The sequence below is a fragment of the Balaenoptera physalus genome, assembly GCF_965194825.1.
Source record: "Balaenoptera physalus genome assembly, chromosome: 7".
In the NCBI taxonomy this organism is placed as follows: Eukaryota; Metazoa; Chordata; class Mammalia; order Artiodactyla; family Balaenopteridae; genus Balaenoptera; species Balaenoptera physalus.
Genome location: NC_138886.1, coordinates 18,060,131 through 18,078,989, shown reverse-complemented (window position 1 = coordinate 18,078,989; position 18,859 = coordinate 18,060,131). Strand labels below are relative to the sequence as shown.

Genomic DNA, 18,859 nt, shown 5'->3' with positions numbered 1-18,859 from the left:
AAGAGCCCAGCACACTGTGGTCACGTTAGTCACTACAGTTATGCCAGACCGGGGTAACTGGCTTGGTTTTCATGTGGTGCCTTCGATTCCTTGGCTGCTGTTAACATAGCATCCACTTGTCCAAAATTCTCTCTTCTCTGACATCTTGAGGATGCCTTAACAGACTGGTGGGCTGCTTGTTTTGCAGGATTGGAAGAATAGATATGCATATGTGCATATACCGACTTTTATTTGAATGCACTGTTTTGCTTTATGCTCACATACATGGATTTCTCACAGACCAATTTCTGTTTAATATTGCATATTCCCAATATTTATAGAATGAGCCTTAATTAGCCAATCAAACCCTTGGCCCATAACAACGAGCTGTGCAGCATGCAGCGAGTTACTTAACCTTTCTGAAACGCTGAAACTTTCACTTGCTGTATTTGCAAAAGGAAGCATGTAGACTAGATAATTTCTAAAGACTTTTGCAGTGCTAAACCTGTATTCATTCACTCATTCATTCAGCAAATATTTCCCGACTGTCTTCTATGTTCTGGGATTGGAATGCAATAGTGGGCAAAACAGCCTGTGTTTCTGCTCTCTTGGAGCTGCCATTTTGCTTTTGAGAGAATGCAGTGATCAAGGAAACTTTGAAGAAGCAATATAATACTATGTAGAAAATAAAATAGACTAGTAGAGTAGAGAGAGACTGGAGTGAAGTTAGCACGGTTAGAGAAGACCTCATTAGGCAGGTGATAATCGAGCTGAGACTGACTCAGTGAATTGGAAAGGCCACGTGATGATTTGAGAGATGAGTTCTAGATTGTACCTGTGATAATAAAATGTAGAACAACAACATGCTTGAGTGTTTTCCATAACACTATTTTATCTGATCATTACAACCACTTTCTCTAATGGGTAGGAAAAGTGATATTGTCATTTTTTTTTAATAGACAAAAAGAATGAACCCCACAATGATGATGTATGTTGCCCAGCACCAAACATAATCTGGTGACAAAGCTGGGCTTCAGATGTTGATTTCCAGTCCCTTGTTCCATCTGCTTTTTGTCATAGTCATCTTCTACATTCTTTGGAGAGTTCTTCTGTACCCTTCTCTGTTTTAATTTTGCTGAACCCATTTCCCCATCTTCAGACTGAAAAATGGATTTAATGATTAAAGGAAAGGTACAAAAATCAAGAATCAAATACATTTTATTGTTTTTTTAATTTATTTATTTTATTTATTTATTTTTGGCTGCGCTGGGTCTTCTTTGCTGCTCGCGGGCTTTCTCTAGTTGCGGCGAGTGGGGGCTACTCTTCGTTGTGGTGCGCGGGCTTCTCACTGCAGTGGCTTCTCTTGTTGCAGAGCTCGGGCACTAGGTGCGTGGGCTTCAGTAGTTGTGGCACGTGGGCTCAGTAGTTGTGGCGCACAGGTTTAGTTGCTCTGCGGCATGTGGGATCTTCCCGGATCAGGGCTCGAACCCGTGTCCCCTGCATTGGCAGGCGGATTCTTAGCCACTGCGCCATCAGGGAAGCCTGCAAATACATTTTAGAATGAATCAATTGAAGGGAATCATAAAACAGTTTGATTTAACTTTCTTTTTTACTCAAGGGGTAACTGTAGCCCAGAGAGGGAAATGACTTGGTCAGAGCTATGGGTATTTTAGTGGACATTTATTTTAGACTCCAGTTCTCTTGACCAGGCTGCTGATCTTGAGGAAGTGTCCCATTCTTTCTCCCTCCCTCCCTCCCTCCCTTCCTTCCTTCCTTTCTTCCTTCCTTCCTTCTTCCCTTCCTTTCTCTGTCTCTCTCTCTCTCTGTTTGGTGTGGAGTGACGAGATCACATTAAAACCGCTGATACTCCATTTGTAGTTTGCTATCTTTTATCACCCTTTTTTTTTAACCATTTTTTGCCGACTTTCTGCATATGAATGTTTCAGATTATTCTTCTGCATTTATTATGAGCTTATATCATGCAAAACAAATCTCATTTTGTTACTTCCTGCTCATACTTTTAAAGGCCTTTGGGTCCTAGGTATCACCCTTCCTCCTGTCCTATTTCATGGCCACTGTGTCATTCACTGCGGTACTGAATTTTACCGCTCTTTCATATTATGAGATCGCGCTGGCAACCAAAATAGACCCAGCTGAAAATCATTCAGGGCTTTGAACATTCTGCACTGTTGGATGTATTGTCATTTATTAGGATCACTATCTTTGCTTACAATCTTTTTAGGCCATTCAAAAAAGTATACTAAATTCAAGGTGATGTAAATGTATCTTCAAGTTTCAATTCATAAGACCATCAAATCTCTTTATTAAATTTCAGTCTAGTGTGCACCACCTTTTCTCTCCAGATATTCCATTTCTTTGCAGATTCAGTCAAGAAAGAAAATAAAACAATATGTAGGACAGATGGTGAGATGTCTTATTGGAAAAAAATAACATGGGATGCTTTATATAGAATTGGATTTTCCTCCTCAGTATGTGCTAGGATTTATAATATGATATCATTATAATTAATATTTTCATTAAAATCTTTCTACAGTACAATCTACTGAAACAGATTCAAATCAGGTTTGAGACTTCTTCAATACAATCAATAACAGAGATTCTGAAACTCGAAAGAACTTTGTTAATTCATCATTTACTGAGTACCTGCTATGAGACTGGCATTGTCCTAAGAATTAGGGGTGCAAATAGAAGTGTGATTGGGGCCAGCCCAGAAATATCTTACAATCCAAGAGCTATACACAATCACTCATTCATTCATTCATTTGTTCATTTATTTTATTTATTTATTTATTTTTGGCCACACTGCGCTGCATGAGGGATCTTAGTTCCCTGTCCAGGGATCGAACCCATGCCCCCTGTAGTGGAAGTGATGAGTCTTAACCACTGGACTGCCAGGGAAGTCCCTCATTCATTTATTCTTAAATATCAATTACATAATATGGGGAGGCAGTTTTCTTGATCCTAAAGAAAGAGGTACATTTTGAGATAAGCTTCCATGAAACTCATGTCATCTAGAAGGAGGAGAACAATAATAAATACAATTTATTTTTAGATAGTGAGTAATACTGTGAAGAAATAAAATAAGATTGTGTGCTACTTTCTAATGGGGATGGAGGAATAAGATGTGAACTTACTGTAAGTAGGCAGGGTTGTTATTTGAGGAAGTAATGTTTGAACTAAACCCTAAGTGCAGAAAAGAAGAGATTGTGAAAAAAGCCAGGGGAGAAAAAGTGTTTCAGGTAAAGTAAATATCAAGTTCGAGTTTTCTGGAGCAATAACAAGTTTGGCTTATTTAAGGAATAGATACTTGTTGAATGGATGGATGGATGGATGAGTAAATGAATGGAAGGCAGTGAGCAAGAAGGATAATAGTAGGAGATGGTCAGATAAAGTGGGGACTTGGCCGTGACACAGTCTTTGGATTTTGTTCCATGCGAGGAGTTTTAGGTTGGAGAGCGGCCTGATGTAGTTTATGTTGTTAAAAGAGCACTCTAGCTGTGCCCTGGAGGAGGGAGGATTGGGAGCAGACATAGAAGAGAGACTGGTTAGATAAGCATTGCCATAGTGATGGTGGCTTGGATTAGGGTGGTAGTGATGGAGCAAAAGTGGATCTTTCTGGAATATCCTGAGATAAAAGAGTCTACAGGATGGGCTCATGAACTTTATGTGGTATTGGAGGATGAACTGAAAAAAACAGAGATGACTCAGAAGGTTTTAGTCTGGCCATTGCCAGGCAATGTTATCATTTACTAAGGTGGGGAAGAAAGGACTGTGGGAAAAATCCATTACTTTTGCTTTAGACATGTTGATTTTGTGATGACTTTAAATAGATACTTAAGTAGAGATGGCGTTGCAGGCAGCTGGGGCTCAGAGAAGAGGTCATACCTAAAGAGAGGTTGGCGTCATCGGCACATCCATACTCTAACATTTTTATTTCAACATTGGGACTGGATGAGAGACTGTAGCTAGATAAGAAAAAGAGGGCCCAAGACCTCACCCTGAAAGCTGGCAGCATCTAGCAGAGGGAAGCAGAAGACAGCAAATGAGTCTGTGTGGGAAGAGCTGAGAGCCAGAAGGGGCTCGAATGACACGGTGGTGTGGAATCCAGGAGGGAAGTACTTCAAGAGGAAAGGAGTGGGCGATTTCTTCACATGTTTCAGGACCGTTGGACGTCATAGTTAGTTTTAGCAATGCTGAGGTCAACGGTGACCTTGACAAGATTGATTTCTGTGGGGTGGTGAGTTCAGAAGCTAGATGGGAGTGAACCGAAGAGTGAATTGTCGGAGAGAAAGTGGGAAATGCAAGTTTAGATAACCCTCAGTAAATTTCACTATGAATCATGGAAAGGGGAATGGGAAGTAGAAGACAGAATGGTAAGGATATGTGAACTGAAGGGAGGCTTTAATTTTTTTAATTTTTAAAATGTGCATTGCTCCCTTTTTTAATTAACAATTTTTACATAGGCAATATCCTGCTTTGCTGGTTTGGAAAAAGAGAATCGTGACTCAGGGAATAAAGGCAAATGGTTTGTGCTAGACAAGTAGTGATGCAAAAGAGTGACAGGTCAGGCTTCATGGGGCTGAAGGTGCTAGAGTTAAATCTTGATGGAAGACGAGAAGGCGAGGACTACTAGCCTTTCAGGCTAAGGAAATAAGAGGGGAGTGGAGAGCTCTGAGGCGTGAGTGCTGGGAAGGAACTCTATGCTTTTAGAGTGGAGGGGTGGTTGGAAATGAGAATAGACAGGGAAGTTGGAGCTGGATTACAAAAGGACTTGAGTGCTAGATGGGGAAGCTCAGATTTTGCAGGAGTCAATTAAGAATTTCAGACACGGTCCGATTTAGGTTAGTCACTCATAGGCTGCTTTATGAGAAGGTGTTGAAGTGGGGAAGACCCAAAGCCAATTATGAGAGTGTTGTAGGGGACGAGTGGACAGAGGAGGGGCTGTCCTGACGGTGCTCTCTGTGGGCGTGGAGTTGGAGTGATCATTTGAGACTACGTCCAGATTCACTCTTCTTTTCCTAGTGCTTTGGGTTTGCTAGATGGTGCCTGGTTGTCACAGTGAAACACAGGAAGGAATTTCTGGCCCACTTTGGTACATGGCCGGCCCTCGAAGGAACCAGAAGCCCACTGAAGCTCCTCAGATTCAGTAGACCTAATCGGCATCTGAAGCTTGTTAGCCGATTCATGGTTCTTCAGAAGCCCTTCACCACCCTGTCTTTTGTACTCTGGACCGGCTGATCTGGTGGCGGAGGTTAAGAACAAACCTTGGTTTGAATAGAACTAAGTGAGGTCAGCGATGTGGGTTCGCCTTGAAGCCTTTAAAAGATAGACAATGTAAAATCCAGATATTTCTGTTCCAGAGGAAACATTTACCAGTACAGCTGCCACCCTGCCTCCAGCTTCCCCTTTATAAACCTTCAGGGGTTAAGCACTCCACCCAATTTCCCCTGTTCCAAGAAGCTGTTATTTGGACACAAAGATTGTGCATTTTTTTGGTCTCTTTTTGTTGTTGTTTGGATGAATTGTTATGCGGCATGAAGTTTGTTGTGGTTGGACCCATCCTAAACCAACAACTGAACTTAAAAAATACTATTTTTTCTGGTGTTTAAAAAATAGAAAAAAATAGTAATCATTGGACTAAAAGAGAATATCCTAATGCCAATCCTGTTCTCTCAGCTGGAAATAGAAACAGATGCTAACTTCTCAAAAGCTGACCCATCTTCATAAACAAGAAGTTTAGAAAGATAGGTAAATCTACCCATCCTTTGGAAGGCAGGCCACTAAAAAAAGTGTGTGTTCAAATTCTTTGCGTCCTCCTTGAGTCCTAAACCAAAGCCATCTCCTATTACTTATAACTCTCATCTCTCCACCTGCAGGTAGTCTTATTTTTTTCTCAGTGGGCTCTTGACTTAGTAACCCCATTAGCTTCTCAGACTTGTTATACTTAGCCCATACCAGGGGCTGTTGTGAAAAGTGAAATCAGAGATTCCCAAAAGTAGTATTGAAACTTCGTTAAAGATAACAAGCTATTTTGTTCCAGAATTATATACTGGAAACCCGATCTGGTAAGGTGGCATGGTGCAGTAGAAAAGGCATTGTATTATGGGCTTAAGAACCAACGTTCTGGCAAATTTTCTTCTAAAGGCTTCAGAAAATTGCTTCAACTTTGCGAACCTCAGTTTCCCCATACGTAACATGAAATAGTCGTGTTCGGCTCCAAAGTCATCATCATCATAGACCGTTTATTGATCACCTGTTATAAAGTGCTTTACCTGCATTTACCATTAGTCTGTAAGTTCTGTGGGATCCTCAGGATTCCAGTGGTATCACAAATTACCAAAGTTCCTAATCAAGGTAAGTTAATCAGCGTCCCCCAGTTGGGCTGAAATAGTTGCGCTGTAAGTAATTATTTTCTTTTTCCTCAGGTTGTTGCTCCCCCCAGCCCCCTTTTTTTTTTTTTTTTGGTTTACTTGGTTCCTTGCTGTTTATATTGAAAATAGCCCATGCACTCTCTTCAATCATTTCTATTCTTGAAGATTCCTTAGGATCTAGGGCTGGGTAAATAAAAGTAGACATTTCTAATTAAGAAGACTTCTCCTCCAACCCCTACCTCACCCCAGTATCATCATGGTTAAGAATAAGCCCTGTTCCTTTAAGGCTTGTATCACTTTCCATCTCTAAGTCTATTATGCTGTTTGAACATACCCAGCACTTTGTGGAGGCAGTCTAAAAGCTAATCTTGTTTTCATTTTACAGATGGGGAAACTGAGGCACAGGGAGATGACGTAACATGCCCATGCTTATCCAGTAATCAGGGACAGATAAGGAGCTTGAATCCAAGGCTTCTAACTTCAAGGATGAAAACTCTTAACAATAGCTCAAATGCCAGCCTTTGCTTATACTTAAAAGTAAACTTGTTTTATCTCCCTGAGACTTGGCTTTCCAAGCTTTCAAACAGGGGTGACAATCCCTGCTTATCTCAGATAGTGTCCTTCAGACATGCTTCAGGAGTGCAGAGGCATGGCAGTTCAGCTTGATGCTCCAGACAGATGGAAATTGAAAATTAAGTCATTGAGAATCGGCATCAGCTGTGTCTGTCCAGTTACAGAGTGTCCATCTGCCTTGGTCTCTTGGAGCTGAGCTCATCTCTGGCAACTGAAAGCACAACCAGGGAAGACAGACCTGGCAGTGTCTCCCCACCAACATCAAATCTCCTAGCTGGTTAGAGCAGATTTCTAAGTGTCTTACTACATGAAAGAGAGCGAATCTGAAATGAGGAGTGCCCTCGTACCAGAGGAAGGTGGGATAAGATGGAGAATTGGACTTCCCAGTGGAATTCCGCTGTAAGCTAGTCACCACTGGTGTCCCAATTCCTTTCCCTTCACCCCGAGACCTAGTCTAAAGAAACGTTTCAAAAGGTACAGAGCCTAAACTATATTTGGACGAGAGTATGTGCATCGAGAGTGCTGATTTTTCCTCATTCATTCATTCAACAAGTATTTGTTTTCACAATACCCCTCCCTGTGGGATGTATTATTATCAGTGCCGCCTAGCTACTAACTGAGAAGGCAGGGGGCAGGATGCTCAGTGGACCTTGGTATTGACTTCAAACTCTTTTCCCTGAAACCTGCTCAGCTCCCAGCATAAAGCATCCAAGAAGCACCAAGTAAAATGGTGTAATGAAAACAGGAAGGCTGGTTTTGTTTTATTGTTTTCTTGTTGCTGCCTTTGTTTTTCCTGGCCACACATTTGTATTCCATTCCTCACCCTCCTTTCTTCAGTGCTGGGGGCATGGGAGTAGAGTGGGAGAGAGAATTCCCCAGATGAAGACTGGCAGATGCAGCTCAAGGGCCCCTGGGACTCTAGTAGCAAGAGAAACTGAATAGCAGAGTGCAGGGATGTTATTCAAAAAAAGGGACTCACAGTAGCTTTGTCAGCAGAGTCTTGGGGGAGAAAACAGTTCTCTCTCTCTCTCTCCCCCTCCCCCTCTCTTCCTCCTTCCCTCCCTCTCCCCTTTCCCCCAATTTCCTATCCCTCTTTTAACCCTCCCTCTGCCTATCTATCAATATATCAACTATCTACATACTACATATAACTGCCTATCTAAGTACATATTTACCTACCTATGTCTACCTCTGTCTCTCCTCCAGAACCTCCAGGGTCCACTGGCTCTAAGCAGACAGATAGATTGAGGTCCTCAACATAATCAGGAAGAAATTAGCCTTCACAAGAACTCAACTGTAGCCCCCGTTCCTGCCACTCAGAGGTCTCTTTGATGAGGAAATGAATCAACTTATCGTAGAGAGCAGATCATGGGTGATCTTATGATAATCTTACCCTATTTGTCTTCATATTCGAGGAAAAGAAAGGTGGTACCAAGAGTCTGGCAACCCCGCGACCTTATCCTCAAGAGGGTGTGCCTTCGTCATTCTGTAGATACGGTGTGCAAGGGGAAGACCCCTCTGCTAGATATCAAAAGTCCAGGATCCTACTTCTAGCCCTACCACCAACTCTCTCTGTTGTCTGGAAGCAGATGCCTTACCTCCTATGGCTCTTAGTCTTCCATTCGATAAAACAGGTGAAGGGGCTGGGATTGTACACATCATCTCATGAAACCACTGTAGCAATGCTGGATAAATATTATCTCCATTTTTTTTTTTAATGAGGGAAATGAGGTTCAGAGAGGTTGGGTTATGTAAGCCCTGTGCTGCTTGTATGTGGCAGAATTAGGATTTGAACCTAGTTTTGCCTGATGCCAAAACCTATGCCCTACGCGGTTCCCTTTATTGGGTTTGTAAAGAGTAAAGTCTGGACTGATGGCTCCTCACTCGTGGATTGGGCCTGAGTTTTATTATATGTAAGTCGGCTACATTCACCAAGAGGTTGGAGCTACTGAGAAGTGCTGAGCCTGTATTCTTCCCGCGCTTGAACTGCCAGGCATGCCCCTGGTCACTGGCGTCCTCAGCTGGCTCAAACTCATCCTTAGATAACTGAATTATAATGGGTTGATTTATTCTGGCTCTTTCGATAGTATTTCACTATGTAAACTGTTTGCAGAAATAAACAAGGGATTTTGGAGCTTGGAAGGGGCTCAACATTCTGCTGCCCCTGAATTCAATGATTCCTTTTTTCAGATAGTCAGCATCACAGAAATCCAAGTCTTATTTCTACTTGACCCGGGCTCTTTTCTATTTGGGGGAATGCTGCTTGAAAGGTTTTCAAGTGAGTACTGATTTTACGAGCTGATTCAATTCAGCCACTTAGGAGTAAATTGAACCCTTAGGAGAAGAGTATTTTTTCTCTTGACCATTATTTTATTTTATTTTTTTAAAGGGTTTTTTTTTTATAATTTTTTTTTTTTAAGATTTGTTTATTTATTTATGGCTGTGTTGGGTCTTCGTTTCTGTGCGAGAGGGCCTTCTCTAGTTGTGGCAAGCAGGGGCCACTCTTCATCATCGCGGTGCGCGGGCCTCTCACTATCATGGCCTCTCTTGTTGTGGAGCACAGGCTCCAGACGCGCAGGCTCAGTAATTGTGGCTCACGGGCCCAGCTGCCCCGCAGCACGTGGGATCTTTCCAGACCAGGGCTCGAACCCGTGTCCCCTGCATTGGCAGGCAGATTCTCAACCACTGCGCCACCAGGGAAGCCCTTTTTTTTTTTTTTTTTTTTTTTTGATGTGGACCATTTTTAAAGTCTTTATTGAATTCGTTACAATATTGCTTCTGTTTCAAGTTTTGGTTTTTTGGCCGCGAGGCATGTGAGATCTTAGCTCCCCAACCAGGGATCGAACCCACACCCCCTGCATTGGAAGGCAAAGTCTTAACCACTGGACCGACAGGGATGTCCTTTGACCATTATTTTAGAATAAAGCTCATTCCTGTCCATTTCTTATGAAAGTTGTACGGCTATCTTGAGAGGTTGTCCTGGCTGGGACAGTGATTTCTGTATTACAGATGGGAAGCCAGAAGCTGAGAAGTGACGCTAATTGTGCAAAGTTACATAGCTAATATAAGGGGCAGAAGCCAAACCCTGGTTAGAAATGGGGCTTTACTCCATTATTTTGTAGTAAGTAGGGGAAGGATGGCCTAGATCAAGCAGTATCCTCAGGGTGACCATATGGTTCTGCGGTATTTAGATTTTCTCAGGATATATGCCTATTGCCTGGACAGTTTTTACTAGCATTCTCTCTCACTCTCAAAGTGCATTATTTGGATGATAAATTATAAGGTCACTCCAAAACACTGGATAGGGACTAGATTTTGAGGAGCTCACTGCCTTTTGAAGGAGCTGCTGTATGTAAACATGATGGCCGCACAGTGTGATAAGTGTAAAGATGGGGATCTTTGTAAAATAGGAACCCACATAGGAGGGGGTACTTAACTTTTCCTAGAAGAGTTGGGCAAGTATCACAGAATACCTGACATTCAAGTTATTAAAAGTTGGGCAGGGTGATCTCTTTTGGACGGCTACCTCCAGATTTCTCCTTGTGTGGTTCTATATTGTAACACCAAGAAACATGTACTGTATATGTCCTACTTACTTAGAAGGCATCCAGTGAATTCTGTGCTTCTCTGATCTTTGTTCTTGCAGCTAAGTGAGCATCATTGCAGCCAGCTGCAGCTTTAAATTGTCCCAAGCAGAACTCCTTGCTGGGATTTGAATTACATGGGAGCTTGAGAACTCACTTGGCCTTTAACTGAAACACCTAATATATCCAACAAGGCCCTAGAAGCCTAGCACATTAGACAGGAGGGGCTCCTGGAGTCTCGGTAGTTTCGTCCCCTTCAATGATGATTGAGCCCAGAGAGGGAAGGAGATTTGTCTAAAGGAACAGAGCAATTTAGTTACAGACCTGGGACTGAAGCCAGAGTCTCTCATGTATCATGCACTCTTTATGTCAAACTGTAATCCTCTCTAGAGTTAAATAAACCTCAGTTTGAGACTACAAAGTTCTGTGGTGGCAGATAATGTACCCAGAACTCGGACAGTGAAAGCCTGAGTTTGAAACTAGGATCTGGCATGAACACACTGAATGACCTTGGGCAAATCATTAAAGATATGTGGGATCTCAGTTTCCTAATCTGGAAGACTAAAATAATAATTTAAATAATAACATCTTTCTCACAAGTTTGCTGTGGAGTTTATTTGGGGTAATGAAGGTGGAAATGTTTGTCAACTTTTGTTTGTGTGTGTGTAGTAAAAATCACATAATACAAAGTCTACCTTCTTAACAAATCTTTAAGCGTACATACAGTTTTGTTACCTATAATCACAATGTTGTACAGCAGATCTCTAAACCTTATTCATCTTGCATAACTACAACTTTATACCCATTGAACAGTAACTCTGAAATCTCAACCCCCTCCTGCCAGCCCCTGGCAACCACCATTCTACTCTCTCCTTCTATGAGTTTGTTTTTCATACATCATATAAGTGGAATCATACAGTATTTGTCCTTCATGTAATGTCCTCCAGGTTCATTGATGTTGTCACGTATGGCAAGACCTCCTTCTTTTGAAAGACTGAATAATATTCACCTGTGACTCTCAGTGATGGGTTGACCACGCTGATGATTCTGCTCATCTGATTCTATAGCTGCTGCTGATAGATGAGGCCAAAGGACAAACATTGATCTGGTCTCTCCCTTCTATGTCTGTCTCCTGTAGATGAACCCAGCCGGTGCTATTTCCATGATGGTGATGGGGTATGTGAGGAGTTTGAACAAAAAACTAGCATCAAAGACTGTGGTGTCTACACGCCCCAAGGGTTCCTGGATCAATGGGCATCCAACGCTTCCGTATCCCATCAAGACCAGCAGTGCCCAGGCTGGGTCGTCATCGGCCAACCAGCAGCATCCCAGGTAAGCTCCCAGCCACACGTGACATTTCCTGCAGACATTCTGAATCTCTGCTCTGCCCCTCAAGGTTGCCCATCACAAAGGCAGTGTCATTGGACATGGCCACTTGACCGTATCTCTAGCCAAATGTAATTTTAAAAAAATGCATATATAGGCAATTCCCTAGCAGTCCAGTGGTTAGGACTCCATGCTTTCACTGCCAAGGGTACAGGTTCAATCCCTAGTGGGGGAACTGAGATCCTGTAAGCTGCGCAGCGTGGCCAAAAAAAAAAAGGCGTATATAACTTTATTATATTTTTATCAAATATTCCTCCATAGGACTGTACCATTTTGTAGTCTTATCAGGAATGTATGAAAGAAAGTGTTTGTTTCGCTTCAATTTTAACAACTGAGTGTATTGTCAACTTTTGGATTTTTACTATCTCCATAGGTAAGAAAATGTCATCTCGTTGTTTTAATTTGCATTTCTTTTACTATAGTGAAATTGAGGTTCTTCTTGTATGTATCATGGTCATGTTCCTTTCTTTTTCTGAGCGGTCTCTTTATCCCATTTTTCTATTGGGACTTTGGTCTCTTTCTTCTTGATAGTTAAAAGTGGTTTATATACCAGCAAGATGAGCTCTTGTTTGTGATCTATGTTGAAAATATTTTCGCCCAGTCTGCAATTTTTCTTTTGACTTTGCTTATAATGCTTTTTTCAAAATTTTTTATAAAGTCATTTAAAAAAAATTTTTATTGATAGGTAGTTGATTTACAATGATGTGTTAATTTCTGCTGTACAGCAGAGTGACTCAGTTCTACACATATATATTCTTTTTCATAATATTTTCCATTATGGTTTATCACAGGATATTGACTATAGTTCCCTGTGCTATACAGGAGGACCTTGTTGTTTCTCTATTCTATATATACTAGTTTGCATCTGTTAATCCCAAACTCCCAATCTTTTCCTCCCCTACCCTCCTCCCCCTTGGTAACCGCAAGTCTGCTCTTTATGTCTGTGAATCTGTTTCTGTTTCATAGAAGTGATATCATATGGTATTTGTCTTTCTCTTTCTGACTTACTTCACTTAGTATGATAATCCCTAGGTCCATCCATGTTGCTGCAAATGGCCAAATGCAATTCTAAGGTCTCATGAGACCTGTTTGTCAGCGATTGGACATGGAAGGGTTAAGGGCAAGAGACATCAGCATAGTAGGGGTAATGACTGTCCTCCTGTGTCCCTACCTATTGTAAGTTATATTTGGGGAGAGCTCTCCATTTTGGATATACCACTGGAATTCAATGGGATAAGAACAAATTCTTGGGGACAGTCTCACTTTTGAGGGGGGCAGAGTGTCAAGTTGTGTGCTCCTTGAGCACTCTCCCGTGAATTAACAGTGCCTCTACCATGAATTTGCTGTGTGACTTTGGTCTAGTCTTCCCACCTCTCTGGGCCCCCATTTTCCCCATCTTTAAATTAGAGAATAGTTGAGCTGGATGATCTCCAAGGACCTTCCCAACTCTAAAACGCTGTGACTCGTTCCTTAGTCCCCGAATGCACTATTTATGTCCCAGGGTTCTTCCCCAAGGGACTGTCAGGTTAGTTGAGGGAGCAAGAGTGTTGGGGCCACCAGAGCTGATGTGATTCTAGGGATGGCCATACTGTCCCCAGAGCCCCCTTTCCAATTATCCTGCTGAACAAGCACCTGCCTTCTTCCGAGATTCCTGTTTCCCAGAGACACGACTCAGTGCTTCCCACTGCCTGGCCCCATAGCCGTTTCTGAGGCCGGCCTCCCTCCTGGCCTTGCAGATGAGCCACTACCCCTGGCCATTCCTCTCTAATATTGCTTCCCTGACTCAGGGTCGGTGGGGTAGTTGGGGGGAGGCCTGGTTTCCAGATGAAAGAGAAATGTGACCTTCTTCTGGGGCCCAGTGAAAATCATCGGAAGAGGTACAAAAGGAGTCCAACCTCACTTACAGTGTTTATTTGATCATTTTTTCATTTATCTGATGGTGTTTACATGCATTAGATTCTTTATTTATTCATTTGCTTCTTGACTGCCCCAAGGAGGATGGAAAGAAATGGAAGCGTGGTATTCCCTGACGTTTCCCATGTGTAGTGCCAGCCGGGTGCATGAATGAATGAACGAACAAACGAATGAATGAATAAATGAGTGCTTGTGTAGGCCTCATCCTGTCCCGTGCCACCTCTGTATTTGCTGTATCCACCTCTGGTTACACCGCGCTCTGAACTCTAATTACCTGTTTCTGTGTCTGGCTCCCCCTTTAGACTGCTAGTTTTGTGAAAACAGTTTTGAGGTTTTATCCACTTTGTTCCCCCATCTTCAAGCACAGGTCTAGATAAGACTAGGAGTTCAGGAGATGTGTATTTAATTGACTGTAGATACACACGCACACACACACACGCGCACACACACACACACACACACACACGCACATTGCTACCTCTCTCACACAGAGTGTCCTGCTTCAGGAACAGCAGGGCTGGCCAGCAATAGAGCCAGGAATTCCAAATTCAACACCTCCATCCAGTTCCTAGAAATGTTTTAAAAACATCATTCAAACAAGGGTATTATTAACACACTCAGAATCTCACATGAGCAAGTGTTGAGGTAGCAGCTGTGCTTAAAAACCACCCAAAGTTTATTGCTACTAATGTGAGAAAAGGAGAGAAAGAATTTTCCAGTCTTAGCGTTTGAAAAGAGACTTTGCGGGGCAATTATTCCAGTCTCCTAAGGAGGGGGCTGTCAGGAATCATGGGTGATTATCTCTTCCTAAACAAAAATCCAATTAAAAAAAATCATTATAAATACTGGCTCTTCGATCTACAAAGAGGAGATGAGGAAACAAAATCATCCTATTGAATTATTCATTGTAACCAATTTTATTTTAATGAAATCGACTAGGTTCCATTACTCTGGGCTTGGACATAATCTTTGTTACAAGGAGACTTCAGCTGTAACTAAATTTGCCGTAATGAGATCAGCTCACTGGAGAATACAGGGTCAGGGTAGGGGATGTGTGTGCCGTCTGGGTGCAGGGCTGGGCAGGGCGGCCTGGAGGCCTGCAGAACAAAAGTCCCCCCCCCTCCCCCGCCCCGTTCCCTGTCTCAAAGCAAGTGCCTGGAAGTCATTCACACACGGCCCCCATCACACGCAAGCCAACATGTGCACACACACACACACACACAACCTGCATAACTCTGAGTAAAGGCTCTTCCTGGCGTGTAAACGTAGCTCCCTTCTGACAAGAGAGAAGAGGAAGAAGTCTAACCGTGGCCTTCATTACCCTGTACAGTGATTAGAGGAGGCTGGTGGTTAATTTTCACCCTGTCAGGGCCTCCAGTGAAGAGGTTGATGGCTTGAGAGAGGGAGTTGGGGGGTGGTTTTTAGACACACCGTGTGTCCCTTACCTTCCCTCAACACAATTATACACTCCTCCTCCTCCTCCCTCCTCTCTCTCTTTCTCTTTCTGTTTCTTTTACACACATACAGACAGGCACACACACGCACAAACACATGAACATCCTACAGGAACAGGCCATGTAGATGCAGGGGCCCCTATCCAGAGAGTGAGTACCAAAGCACAGGGAGGAGAGTGGGGGAGGGAACCAGCGGTTGTCAAGGTCCACCAGCCACTGTACTGGGCCCTCATACACACTTCACAGCCAACCCCCTCGCCATTCTTCAAGGAAAGAATTATTACCTACCTCTGAGAAACTAAGGGGTGGAGTGGTTTCTCCAGGGTCACACAGCCCATAGTGGAAAATCTAGGATTAAAAGGATCTCATGGAAGGTGACATTGGGAGCTTGGGAATATGTGGTCCTGTCCAAGAGCTGCAAGTAACTGGATTCCTGCAAAATATCACTGTGAATCAAGCAGAGAGAGTCGTGGATGGACAGATCTTCGTGTTGGTGGTACTGTGCACACTCCATGAAGTGCTTGAATTCTCCTCCTCCAGACTTCCCGGGCACTGCCCACACCTTGAGTTCAGGAAGCTCCCATTCCCTGTCTCAGTGGCCCTGTTCCTGGTACCCTGGTGTTCGCTAGGATGCTCCATCAGGTTGGGGAGTGATGAAATGACCTCAGTTGTGTCCGTTTCCTTTTTACAAACCAGTTTTGTCCCACTCTCTGTCTTTCCCTGATGCTGCACAAGTGATAAGTGCAGGTGTTTGTTGGAGGTCTGTGCTGGAGCCTGCGGAAGAAACCAAAGAAGTCAAAGACCCAACTCTGACCTTGTTAGCGTGCAAGACTTAAGTGTGAGGCTGCTATCGAGAGAAGTAGCCCTGTCGGAGCAAGAGGGCAAGTGATCACCGTGACTACTGCAGAGACGCCGCACTCTTTGTGCTAGATGCATCTAGAAAATGGTTGAAACTTCCGTTTTCATTTTTGTGTGAGCCCTCCACTTCTCATAGTTCCCAGTCTCTCTTCTCCCAAATTTGGTTACAGCCAAACTCCTCCACCCCGAACATTGAGTCTTCTATCCAAATGTTATCAGAAGTATCAAAACTTCCCAGCTCTGCACAGTGAGCTGAACACTCTGTAATAAGAGACATTCTTTGGATATTTTGGCCATGCACCTTTCTGGCCCAGCTGGAATTCAAGAGGTCCCTGAGACAGAACAAAAATGGAAACGAGTCGAAAATACTGAGTTATCTCTCTTCTGGGAACCTCAGCCCGATTTGGTTTAAGTGTTTGCAGAGATCTCGTCTTGTTCTCATTTTGTCTCCACGTCTCACCTTTCTCCGGTGCTTTACACCATAGGCTGCCAAAGTGAGATGTAGACATTCCTTCATCCCGCCCCCACCGCCTGCATTTCCACCCAAGCCCGTTTCCTCCTGTCCAAACGGATCCCTCCCTCCTCCTGCAAGGGCCTACGGGGGCATTGGAGGCGTGAAGACTATCAGAATGCACAGTGCTCTCCCAGGGATTACAGACCTTCAGTCAACCGAACAGTGTATCTGGTTGATCCTTTGAGGATAACATTTAGACTAAGCATTTCCAGGGCTGTAGTTTAAGGGCCAAAGTTAAGAAAGCCTGTCTAAGAATGAGAGCTGTCCGCAGTGAGATGAAGTGCCTTGTGATACAGTAAGCTCCCCATCACGAGGCACGCAGGCTGAGCTGGTGATGGCACAGGAGATTCCTGCATTAGGAGGAGGACAAGGCCTGAGCATCTCTCCTTGCTTTGTGATTGATTCTGACTTTGTATCCACCAACCCATGGTGAGGAATATCAGTTCTTTGCCACCTCACTTTGGGTCGCTATTACCTTTTCCTTGGCATGTCCCTAAGATTGTGTGCCTCTATTAAAATGCAAATCATAATTTGTCTTTAGGGTTTAATTCATTTATTCATTTGATTAAATGGAAATATATATGAATCCTCCGCTGAGAAATGTGAGCAGGTAGAGAACGTGGGCATTCGTGGGGTCAAGTGGAAATCATGCAGATGTGGCTTTGCCCTCGAAGCTTTTCCTCTTACTTGGGAATCTTGAGCAAATCACTCCTCCAGGGACCTCAGTTTTCTCCTCTAGAAAGAGGGAATGATAGCCTCTACTTGGTGGGGATTAAGGGAGTAAATGCAGAGAAAACTGTTCTGTTGTTGTTGTTCGTTTTCCACTCATTGGGTAGTGCAAATGTTAATTCCCTCTTCCATTCATGTTAGGCCCGCCGCTGCACGCCCTCAACCCCAGAGCCACCCACGGTGACCCACACAGCACAGAAGCTCAGTCAACATCTGGTTGAGTGGATAAGCACAGTTGCATTAACAAATGCTTCCTGCGTGCTCAGGACTGTACCAGGCATTTTGAGAAACTCCAAAGAAGTGCTGGTCCTTTTGTAGCCCTCAAAGTGCTCACTATTGCATGGGAGGGGTGTGTCCAACTGGAAATAGCAGCCAAGACCCAAGAGTATGAGATTTAGAGGGAGTTTCCCTGAGGAAGAAACCACACTGCTATCAGCTTACTCAGCCAGCAGGGATGAAAGCCAGCATGAAGGGATGGAAAAGTCCTTTGCCCACTTTCAGAAGGTCCTGGACAAATTATAAAAATAACATTTACCAAGTTCATCCAGGCTCTGCATCAAATTCCTTGAATCCTACTTAAACTGCTACAAGAATAGGAATCGCTGTTCTCACTTTACAGATTGGGACAGTTAAGGCTCAGGGAGCTGAGTGACTGACGAGTTTGGGGGTTCACAGTTCTAAGAGGCAGAGGCAGAACCAGGATTCAGGCTGCTGTGTTCATCATAGGAGCCCAGGTGCAGGACGAGGCAGCTCACGCCTGCTGCCATGGCTGACACAGGAAAATAAGCGAGGAGAGCTGTCTTTTGCGTCTTTTCTTACGTAGTGCGCTTTCAAGGAACACAAGGAAAGTGGGAACCCCCCTCTCCAGGACCCCAAATATTGCCCTACTGTTTCTGCCATGCTTCCTACATCTCTATCTAAGGGCAGTCGTTCTTTTGGGTTAAGTATTGCCCTCTCCAGAAAGTCATTTAAAAAGCGTACATGAAAATACGGGAGAAACATAGGAAATGTTTTAAGTTGCCAGACCCTGAGTGTAAAAAAAAAAAGATTTCTTAGATTTTGGATCCAGTCCATGTCTAATTACTTCTGGCCTGTGGGAGAGAAAATGAAGAAAAGCACAAACAGGACAATTGTAGATGGAAGAAGAAACTTTGCTCCATTTACAGGTTTGTCACAAACCATGTGCTGTACCCAGGAAACCTTGAGATGTCAGTAAGGGAATCGCAAGATGTGTGCATTCCTCGATGGCTCGCCCGGAGAGCAGGAACCATTTATCTGTGCCTTCTGCATCCTTGTGTCCAGAGGAAGGGAGCAGAAATCCACCGGGTTCTCTGGACATAAGGGTGAGAAGTGTTTCCACAAGCACCGACAATGCAGTGTAGGAAGTGCTGGGACAGGGGAACCGAGGGGAGGGTGGGGAGATATTTCCTTTGGGAGTGATTGCTGAGCGGTGACTGGAAGAATAAGCTGGGGGTA

The 18,859-nt window shown here is 43.5% G+C and overlaps 1 protein-coding gene across 6 annotated transcripts in view; it reads left to right on the top strand.

The window, feature by feature from the left end:
* The window catches only part of PAPPA (pappalysin 1), a 310,893-nt gene that overhangs the window by 133,153 nt on the left and 158,881 nt on the right, over window positions 1-18,859 (top strand). For all 6 annotated transcript variants that reach the window (XM_082470406.1, XM_082470404.1, XM_082470405.1 and 3 more), the window contains exon 10: window positions 11,667-11,860. In XM_082470406.1, coding sequence (XP_082326532.1) covers window positions 11,667-11,860 — 194 coding nt within the window. The remainder of the gene's footprint in view (window positions 1-11,666; window positions 11,861-18,859) is intronic.